The following is an 11312-nucleotide window of genomic DNA, read 5'->3' as shown; positions in this document are numbered from 1 at the left end:
ATCCATATATACTTGAATTAGGAAAATGTATGTTTTGTATTAGCAGTAAAACTTTAGGGTTTTTTTCCCCTACTGATTTTTCATAGATTTATGGATCCATAATCATTCACGTCACAGCCTGAGGGAGATGAGGCTGGAACAGGATAATAGCCCTTAAATCCCCTTCTCTAAGCGCTCAGATCTTTCCTGTCAGCAAGATAAAAACGGTCAACAGCAGTCTTCATATGCCTATATCCCACACGGAGCTTTCACAACAACTGAAGTGGTGGCTGGCAGAGAGAAAAATGCAGAAACTTTGCTGTGTGTGATACTACCGGGGTAAAGAGAGAAGAAAACAGGATTGTCAGCCTTTGTAGTGTCGGAAAGGACTGGTGTTAATTCCTTGATCAGGTGAATGCAAAGGGAGAAGACTAAGGAAAAATAGTATGTTGCAGTTTAACATGCAGCAACAGTTTCCTTTCCTAAAACAAAAAGCCAGAGAGAGGGGAGCACCAAATGTCCTCCCGCAGACTGAAAAGAGGAAGGATACTGAAGGCATCCATGTAGACAAGCAGAGTGGCTTTTCTGCTACCACTCCATTGAACTCCCAGCCCCTACTGTTCCTGGGACCTGAGGGGAACTACAACTACTATGTGGACGATGAAGATGAAGAAGAGGAAGAGAAAGAACTAGGAAAATGGCAAAGTGGAGACACGTTTGAGGGAGAAAAAAAGCTGTTGTCGTCCATTCCTTGCTCCCCTGCCCTTTCCTCTGGAGTCCCAGCCACAGCTTCCACTTCGTCTGTGCTGAACATCAATGTTGGTGGCCAAAGCTACCGCCTCACCTACCAGGCAGTGGCCATCTATCCCAAGACCCGCCTGGGCCGCCTGGCTACCTCCACTGACCGTCGCTGCCAGCTGGGCCTGTGCGATGACTATGCTGCCCAGGTAGATGAGTATTTCTTTGACCGGGACCCAGCTGTCTTCCAGCTGGTGTACAACTTCTATGCCTCAGGGGTGCTACGTGTGCGGGACGAGCTGTGCCCCCGTAGCTTCCTCGAGGAGCTGAGCTACTGGGGCGTGCGGCTCAAATATACACCTCGCTGTTGCCGCATCTGCTTCGAGGAGCGCCGTGATGAGCTCAGTGAGCAGCTGAAAGTCCAGCGTGAGCTGCGCTCCCAGGCAGAGGCTCAGGAGAACGAGCAGCTCTTTCACCACATGCGATACTATGGTCCCCAGCGCTGGCGCCTCTGGAACCTCATGGAGAAGCCCTTCTCTTCTGTCACTGCCAAGGTGATGGCAGTGGCCTCCAGCTTCTTTGTGCTCATCTCAGTGGTGGCCCTGGCACTCAACACAGTGGAAGAGATGCAGCAGGTAGACCGGAAAAGTGGGGAGAGCCGGCCTGTCTTGGAGCACATAGAGACCCTGTGCATCGCGTTCTTCACACTGGAGTACCTGCTGCGCTTGGTCTCTACCCCAGACTTGCGCCGCTTTGCCAGCAGCGCCCTCAATGCAGTAGACCTCATCGCCATCCTGCCCCTCTACCTGCAGCTGCTGCTCGAATGCTTTGCGGATGATGACCAGCCCCGAGGCCGCGGCTCTCAGCATGAGCATGATATCGAGAAGGTGGGACGGGTGGGCAAGGTGGGACAAGTGCTTCGCATCATGCGCCTCATGCGCATCTTCCGCATCCTCAAGCTGGCCCGCCACTCCACAGGGCTGCGTGCCTTCGGCTTTACCTTGCGCCAGTGCTACCAGCAGGTGGGCTGCCTTTTGCTCTTCATTGCCATGGGCATCTTCGCCTTCTCTGCCATGGTCTACACAGTGGAGCACGATGTCTCCAGTACCAACTTCACCAGCATCCCCCATGCTTGGTGGTGGGCTGCCGTAAGTAAACACATCTCATCCTGCTGGGTGGCCAGAGACCCTTCCTCCCTTCCCCTCCCTTTCCTTGCTAGAGTCACTGACAGTCTTGAAAACAGCAGGCTCGGATCAGTGAACATCTGCTCTGAATTCTAAGCTTACAGGACATATGCAGTCACTCACGCACACGTACACATGCAGTCATTCACCTCTGTTGTAGGCTTGAATCAAGGTTTACTCAGGCAGTATCTGTTGAAATTCCTGTCTGACCAAACATAGACAGTACATGCACTTCCAAAGAAGAAGTGGGCAAAGAGACAGGAAAGAAAAGCATTTCCCCCATTTAGCCCCATTATCAGTGTTGCCAAAAAAGAAAAGGGGGGGGGGGGGAAGCTTGCATCACGCTAGCTGGTTGCAGGTGATTTTCATTCGCAGGATTTTCATTCTTTTTCTTTTTGAAGAGTTACTGTGACCTGTCATACAACTGCAAGTTCATAACACATAGTTTATTAGCTATAGTCTGGTCACTCAAACTTGCAAAGTCAAAGCTGTCCCAGAGCTCTGATCATTAAAAATGCATTAGGACCAACAGTTGTTTTACACAAGAGATTGTGTTGTTTGTTAGGTAGCACATCTAAGGGGCATGCCTGCACACACACAAAACATTGGCAGTTATGTATACCATGCCAGACTTGCAGAGGAATAAACACAAACCAAGCAGAATGGCTCAAGGGGTTGATAATGGGATAAACTGCCTTACACATCCAGGTCACTGGTTTGAAACCCACACCAGTCAGCACTGAGAGCTGGTTAATGTCACCTTGAATCTTCTTTTCAACCTCTGCCAGAAAGTGTGATTTTAGTCCCATCCTAAGCATTTGGAATGAGGGTAACTGGCTGAGTGTCAGGTGACAAGCCTCAGAAATGGAGACAGAATGACCATATTTCTAGACACGGCCACTGTATTAGTGCAGTGGATAGGCATTTGGGCACATGTCCTTGAGAGGTCTGAACTCTCACTGACCTGTACTATACTGTATTATGTAGAAGGGTGTTTCTGAGGCAACATTTTCCAGGCTGTTGGGTTCACATCTTCCAGGGGCATGAAGGTTTAGCCAGGAACGCACAGCTGTGAGGGTTTAAAGTCCTTCACCTTGCTTAAATGCCTCCTGGCTCTGGCAAAGTCCTGGCAGAACTGTTCCAGCATCCCAAACTCAGAATTCACTTCTAAAGGATTCACAAAGCAGTTCAACTCCAGACTGGGATTGCATTAACACCCAAGGACATATATACCTTCACTTATAGAAGGCTAACCAATACTTCTCAAACTATTGTGAGGTCAAAATGATAGTTACATCCTTCAAAGTCAGCTATGAAGACAAAAGAAACACTTCAGATTTATCAAGACTAGCAGACAATGGAGAGGGAGCTGCAGGCTGTAAATATGTGTTTAACAGATAATCATGCGCAAGTATGGCAGTGACACAATTACAATTTTTAAAGCAATGTTTTAGCAGGGAGTGGGGTGGTTTTATCGAGGGCACTGGGGAGAAGGGGAAGTTGATCCCTGCCTGTGCTGCTGCCTGCAGCATTTCAGAGCTGGAGAACAAGAGCTCTGTTATGCTCCAGAAGATGTGCGTATCTACAGCAGCCTGGATCAAATCAGAGGGTAGTTAGACCTTGCAGGTGCTGAGAGAAGGCAAAGGGCCCATATCTTCTGTGTCCATAACTCTAAGGCTTGTTCTAGTCTGTCATCACGTACATTTTGTTTTGCAGCAGCTGATGCTGGCCTCCATAGTCCGTGTTTAAGGCAGGGCCCCGGGAGCACTTCTGACCCCTGGGCCTCACTATGGGGCTGGCTATGTCTCAGTCTCCTCCCTGGGGAAGGAAGTCCAGGCAAATGGACTGGAAAAGAGTCAGAAGATCTTCTCATGGTGGTTGTTCAGTATAGGCACTGGGTACCCTAGCTGCTTATGGGGCCCGCAGGATAGCAACCCCAGCCCGTCCAAGGTCACTTCTCCTTGCCAGCAGCCCAGGCAGCCCATGGCTTGCAATTCTGGTTCAGTGATGGCTGATGAGATGGGGTGGTTTGCCCTACATATGTTTGTAGTGATTCAGCACATGGCAGAAAAACTGGCCCCACAGGCACACATAGGCATTTATATACGTACATGCATATGTACATGTGCTGAACACCCTTTAAGCTGGGGTGTGGGAAGGAGGGAAAAAAATCCATGAATAAAGGGTGCCTTAGTGTGACATTCAGAGGTGATCTTTAAGTGATACACAGAGGTTATGAAAAAATTTGTGCTTCATACATTACTAGAATAAGGACATTAGCCTTATATTTTATTTTATGAACATGCTGAATATATGCAAACTCTATAGGACTAATTTCTGCAAGCCGGTGACACCATAATCATTTAAATACTCCTAAGAAACCTGTATGACTATGACCGTGAAAAAGATCAATTTAGCTGAGCAAGTGTCTCCAAAAGAGGAGCTGTAGCATGCACTTTGCAATTCCAAGGCATAAAACTCTTTTTAAAGCCTATCTATTCCTTAGGAGTGAAAATTAAGATATTCAGTCACTTAAATTTCATTAAAATCCAGTACTGTTCACAGTCTCACACACACAGGAGGAGAAGTATCCCCCCCAAACTGTCACAGGCAATGTAGAAGACTGTGCCAGTGGAACAGAACCTTATCACAGGATAATGGTTTTGTCCTGGCTGGTAGAGATAAACATCTTGCCATCATCTCAGTATTTATTTTTGGAGATATTTATCCTGTATTATCATTCAAATCCAGTGACTTAATTTCCATTAAACCAAGTGACTAATCCTTTTTATTCCACAGGAAGCACCAGGTGTATCCTACAAATGTGCTTACCCACTGCTGTCTCATGTACCCTAATGCTTTCTTCATCTGAAATAACATTTTATTTAGCATGTTAGAGGATGGCAGGCTGCACACCATGACCTTCCAAAGACTTAATTTCAGTGCTAAACCCACAAGGGCATTATAGCGAAAGACCTAGTGCTTGTGGCATATTTCTGCCAAAGTTTTAGGTTACTGATTCACAAATAAATACAGTGTGTTGAGATACTGTGAAAAAAAAAAAAGAAATAAAGTTAATTGGCTGAAAAAAATCCTTTCACAGACTAGGATGTACCAGATGGCAAAAGCCTGCAAGATTTACCCGCCAGAGAAAAATAAGTTATGGTTACTAAATGTAAAAATTATGAACAATCAAGATGTGTGCAGTGGAAGTATATAAATCACATGTAGCTTCCCCATAAAAAAACATCCATGAATTTCTGAAACTAAGTTTTACAATCAAAATATTGCAATACTTGGTATAGTATCCGGTCCATATAAAACACAGTTCCTTCATATATCCACAGGATAAAAAGAGAAAATATTGATGATTGAGAACAAAAGAAGTCTGTGAAACCAGACAGACAATGTGTTGGCAAAATGTACATATTTGTATAAAATGAATAGACTAAATGCCACCATTCCCACAAAACAAACAAACAAAACAAACCAAAAAACACCCCACCTTTTAAACAACCCCAAACCCTTCCTCAAAGGGGAATTCAGCAAAAAATCCACACCTGTGCTCCTTTCAGCTAAAACAAACAAGAATATTCCCTACTGAAGACACACATACACCTTCCTTTTGTAACCTCTGATACACAACTGAGCAGGAAGATAAAAACATTTAGCACTATAAATATATATGTTGCAAGCATACACTGTGAGCAAAAACTTGCAGACAACAGAGAAAGATCTTTATTTTTTCCACAGCTCCTTGTAGATATGTAGCCATTAAAGAGGATTTTATCTAGAAACTTCTAAGTCCTGGGTCACTTCTTCCTATAGCACAAACATTATAAAAATATATTTCACAATTAGCTGAAGCTTTTAATGTGTTTTTCATTAGTTCCTAAAACATATATGACAAATGAAGGTAATACTCAAAATACAACCCACAGAATAAGTCCCAGAACACCAGGTTCTATAAGCACACTGGATTTAGAGACAGGGCATCTGTTCCAAGGGGCCCAAGGAGGGAGCAGGGCTGCAGTTATCACTGGATTTGTGCAGTCAGGGAGCAATCTCTATCCTCTCACCGCAAACAAACAAACCCGCCTTCTGGACAGGCTGGTGTGGAAATTGCTTGGAAATTCCCTCTGCAGGACAAAGCTTTTAGAAATCCTCCTGAATGGTGTCAAACTGTGCTGTTGCTTTTCTTTACTGCATGAGAGGAATTTTTTTAAATTAGGGATTTTTGCATAAGATGGACAGTACAGAAGAAAAGGCAGCGGAGAGTACTTCAGATTTATGATGCAAAGTGCAAAAACACTACCTTTAAAATTGCTCCTGATCCCTGAACATATATTTGCATGTTTCCTCTCAGCTAATAAGCTGAATGTTGGTTTGCCTGTAGGTCAGCATCTCTACGGTGGGATATGGAGACATGTGTCCAGAAACTCACCTTGGCCGCCTGTTTGCTTTCCTCTGCATTGCATTTGGAATAATCCTGAACGGCATGCCCATCTCCATTCTCTACAACAAATTCTCAGACTATTACAGCAAGCTGAAGGCCTACGAGTACACGGCTCTCAAGAAAGAAAGGGGGAAGGTGGACTTCACGCGGAGAGCCATGAAGAAAATATCTGAATGCTGTGGAGAAGGTGCAACCCACTCCTTGTCACAGCAGTGATACAGTTTCTGCTTTGATTATTGGGAGGGAACTGAGAAACTGAAGGAGAAAGAAGAAAAACAGATCAGCCAAGCTAACTGAAGATAAACTGAAAAGGCCAAAAGTAGAGGGTGAAATTTGTTTTGAAGAGGATTGCTTTCAAAAGAAAAAAGGCTTGGATTACAACAACAGAGTTTTTTTGTTGGGTTTTTTTTTTTTTTTCTTTGCTAGGCTGTGAGCAGCACTTAAGGGCTCATCAACTATCTGGAATAACGTTCTTTAGATTAACCACCCAGAAACTCTGAATTAGACCCACATGAAGGTGTAAACACCTGCTGCTGATTAGACCCACAATAAAGACCCACCATAATCAAACCAAAGGAAAACAAATTGCTTGCGTTAAGTGTGAGCCACCTCACTGCTGTCAGGGCAGTCTCAAAAATTAAACAAACAGAATACCCAATATACTGACTGCATTGCTGAAATTGGTTTTGTACCAGCTTTCAAAATCATGAAAACAGCCTAGAGCGTTTAACTGAATATTAGCAGCATCTATACTCCTTAAGCTTTCAGCTTCTCTTTCAACTGTCAGCTATATTTCACTGTTCCAGTTTTATTTTTCAAACGCAGCCCTGCAAATGATTCCCATTTCATACCTAGGCAAGCAACACACTGCTTTTAGTATTCTGCCCCCTGCCCCCCTCCATAATCATCTTTCATTATGCCAAGAACTAGTGAAGAAGTCTGGAGTCTGAATTGGTAAATGTCATAGATCAATTTTGAAAACATTTCCAAAACAAAATCTTCCTTAGGTATAGGATTAAGTGATCAACCACATTTATTTTAGAGCATTTAATGCATCTACTGATTGAATTGTTAGAATAATAATAGGCCTGTCAAGGGACATAAGTGTTAAAGCAGCATTTAAAAAAAAATAGTTAAATGAAACATGTAATGGATAATATCTCATAAAAACGTCTCATACAAAAGATCTTACCAGCACTTATCTGTAACCAATTTTAAGTATAATTTGAAGTCAAGGTACTTTGTCTTGTATATATGGCCATGAAGGATGCAATTCTGACACCTTAGGTCTCCCCAAGTAGTACCTTACTTCCTATGATTACTGGGCCTTCTACCCAGCTGGATGCAATTGCTTATATGTTAGAAACTCACCTCAAAATCTATGCAACAAATAACAATAATGAATAAATGGAATTAGTTTCATGTATTAGTTCGCAGCATATCAGGACTATTCTTTTTACGTAAAAGCAGTCATACCAGTTTAGAAATAGTAACCCGAATAACAGATCTGAAAGAATAGTTATTTTATTGATACTCAGATACAAATACCTTAAAAAAAAGGGGGGTAACAAAAAGAAGTGACAGTCACAGATATGACCCACAGCTTTTTCTCAGCAGCACTTGCTGCAAAACAGCCTGATGGCAGAGACGCGTTTTAAAATTCTTAAACTCCCACGTTGCTTCTGCGCTGCCCTGCTGAATGCAAATAGCTGCATTCAAATCTCAGAGCCACACTGGAGACAATCGTGTGAAGCTCACTCCTGGAACAGCTGAGGGTGAAAAAGTTCATTAACTTTGCCACATCCATGGAAATTGTGTCAGGCATAGGGACATTTCTCCTTTCAATGGTGAGAAGGTAATTAGTAACCAAGTTGCTCTTCTCATTCTTTACCTCCAGACAAACGTATCATAAACCCATCTGTCATTTTGTTCTTTAGGAATGACAGTCAGCACACTGTGTACTATCAGCTCTGTTAAAAGCTAAACCATGTCTTCAAGGCACAGCTGAGCCCTGGGAGTTGAATGTGATAGATGTTTGCTGTTCTGGACAGCACACAATGCAGCAGGCACAATCCTGGCACTCACTGAGAAGAATAGCTCCTTTACTTTGGCTCTAGGGATGGTATGAATTTGCATGGCCATTCTGCATGGCAACAACAGGACAAGGAGCTTCCTGAAACCACAAGTCTCTTAGACCCCACTGCAGTTCAGTGAGGCAGCAGGTTACAAGCATGCAAACACAAAACTGTGTTTTATTTTCAACATGCAGCTTGGGTTAGATCCATTAAAAGGACTTAAATGTTGTTGATTACCCAACTTTCCAAGACATGGGACACCCTAAATCAATTTCCTTCTCTGAAGGAATCAGTACTTGCATGTACCATGCAGATGGGATGTAAGTGCTCAGCCTTGCATGGCAAGATCAGCAGCTTCTTGCCACCTAGAGAAATCTAGAGCCTGAGGACTTACTCTGCCTAGGCTGGACTTCCTCATAGCCTCAGACTTGACACAAGTCACCAGCCTCATTTTCCACCCCACTTCCCTCACATGCAGGACCCATTCAAGTAGATGTTATTCAAGACATGTACAGGAACAGGCTTTCCACACAAAACATGAGCAGGAGAAAAAGGACTGTTCTCTCTTTTAATGAGGAGTCAGAATTCTTTGTTCCTGACAAGTGCTTTCTTATCTGTCCAACAAGATTTTAATGCACAAGTCCTATAGTACTGCTCTAACCTTTCAAATACGGCTTGGAATGGGTCTCCCTCACCCCTCTAGCTGAAGCTGTTCCACTTTTCACCAAGTAAATGATGACCCACCAGGTGACAGTAGGCGAAAGACTGTACAGCTTGGTGTTTGCAGTACTCTGCTTCATGGAAAACTGTGATTCATAGTCCATGCTCCAACAGAAAGCTATGAAAGTACCCTGACCAAGCAGCAAAATCCTTCCAGACACTCACTCCTCTCTGGCCCAAGCGATCTTTTGTTGAAGCATTTAGTCTGGAAGGACTCCATGGTCAGTTGCCACACACTGCAGCCACATGAAGGCAAAACTCTTAGAGTACCGTACATGCTAATGGCTATGGGCCAAAACCCTTCCCAACACAGAGAAGAGCAATTTTTGTCCCCTCAGGAGAAGACATTGTAACCAGTGCCACCAGGTCCCATCTGGGTCCTCTGAACACCAGGGCTATCACACCTCTGGCAGCTCAGCTTACTTAGCAGCTGCCTCACTCTCTTCTTTCTCAATGCTCTTTGCCCCCTCAACCCTACACCACCAAGTCCCACCACCTCACTGGTGGCAGCTTTGGTACCTTTTTGATTCGCCTATGCACTGACTCAACACACAAGTTGTTGGAGCAGGGTTAGGTTCTTGATTGGTTCATTACCTAGCTCAATTTAGAGAGCTCTGATGAATGCTAGAGCAAGACACATGGTAGAAGCATGCAGTCTGGAGGACAGATGTCTGGCAACTGCCACCTGAAATATTAAGCAGAAGACTACACAAAGTTGTTGGTTTTCTTTTTTGTAATACCTGGCTCACTTGCCCTGGTACATTCAGTAGGTGAATGGGTCCTTAGCAGAGTAAGGTGTTTTCCAGCAAACTAGAAGTTAGTGTTTGGGGATTTTTCAATTAAAGACTCATAATTTTCCTCTCTGGATTACCTTATGCTGCTTTCTGCCTTGTGGCTTAACTAATCTTATTGTAGGGGTGGCAAGCATAAATCTGTGCCTTTCAATAGGCAAGAGTATGCCTGAAGTTGAGGTACTGCAGTACCCAGCAAGGAGTTGCCCTAAATGCCCAAAGCTCTGTCAGTACCAGCCTTTTCTGTGGATGGCTACTACTGAAGTCCTCCCACAAGGTCCTCTCCCCATGAGAGCCTGTCCGAGGCTTGTACCATACAAAGAGGACATCCAGCCAGCTCAGAGGAAGGAATGAGTTCATATTCCCACACAACAAACTTCTGACAACCTGAAGAAGGCTGTGCATACCTGTATCAGCTCATTTTGAAACAGGAGGCAGAGTTTTTGTTGACACAATGGCTCCATCTGAGAAGGACTCTCAGTTAACTTATTCTGCCACTAAGACTTTCAGTGGCATCTTCACTGTCCCTAGACTACTCAAGTGAAACATTCAAATGGTACACATGATGACACCCAAAAACAATGCTTGTCTTTATTGTCTTGGTTACTTGAATGCCACGGTGCGTCGACAATCAAAAAATTTCAAGATAACCACATCAAGGGGAAATATGTTTAAACACAACAAGGATGGGCAATACTATTAAAGCTAGAGTAGATAGGGTTTGTTTTATTAGATGTTAATTTGGCATAGCTAAGGTTTTGGGGAAATGGGGTGCAGGATTCTCAAACCATTGAGAAATTAGAAACCTCTCTGAATGCAGCCATGCTAAAGTCTTCTATTTTAACTAATTGCCCATATTAGTGAGCCCTAGAAAGGGATGGAATTAGATAGAATTGGATGGCCTGGCTTCATTTTAGGACAACTAAGTGTTTTTCCTTCTTCTCATTTTAGACCTGGGGATTATTGAAAAAAATGAAAAAGAAAAAAAAAAAAGAGGAAAAGAAAAAAAAGTAGGGGTGAGGGTGGTAGAAATCTAAAAAGTCTGTCTCTACATGAGACAGTGGAAAAGAATTCCAATTAGAATATGCTTTTGCACAAATCCTTGTCTTAGAACAACATCGCTTTTTCAATGCAGTTCAGCAGCTGTTTGCTTTTCTCATTCAGAAAGATAGCACTTAAAGGGGTACCTACAGTAAGCCTCAGATTAATAGTCATCTGGTGCTATTCCCAGGCTTCTACGGCAAATAGCAATGTTCAGTCTTTAAATATGTATAATTTAAAAGATTATAAACTAGGAATACTTCAAAGTTTTTGGAGCAAAATAGAGACTATCAATACGCCTAGGAAGGAAAAGTTGTCTCCTTGATTA

The 11312-nt window shown here is 43.5% G+C and overlaps 1 protein-coding gene across 1 annotated transcript; it reads left to right on the top strand.

The window, feature by feature from the left end:
• Positions 1–285: 285 nt before the first annotated feature.
• Positions 286–11312, top strand: KCNV2 (potassium voltage-gated channel modifier subfamily V member 2). Its single transcript, XM_075079094.1, has 2 exons — positions 286–1865; positions 6298–11312. The coding sequence occupies exons 1-2, from the start codon at positions 426–428 to the stop codon at positions 6571–6573; spliced, it is 1716 nt and encodes a 571-aa protein (XP_074935195.1). The 5' UTR covers positions 286–425; the 3' UTR covers positions 6574–11312.

The sequence above is a fragment of the Phalacrocorax aristotelis genome, chromosome Z (genome assembly GCF_949628215.1).
Source record: "Phalacrocorax aristotelis chromosome Z, bGulAri2.1, whole genome shotgun sequence".
NCBI lineage: Eukaryota > Metazoa > Chordata > Aves > Suliformes > Phalacrocoracidae > Phalacrocorax > Phalacrocorax aristotelis.
The sequence above is the reverse complement of the archived record's forward strand: the minus strand, read 5'-3'. Positions and strand labels throughout refer to the sequence as shown.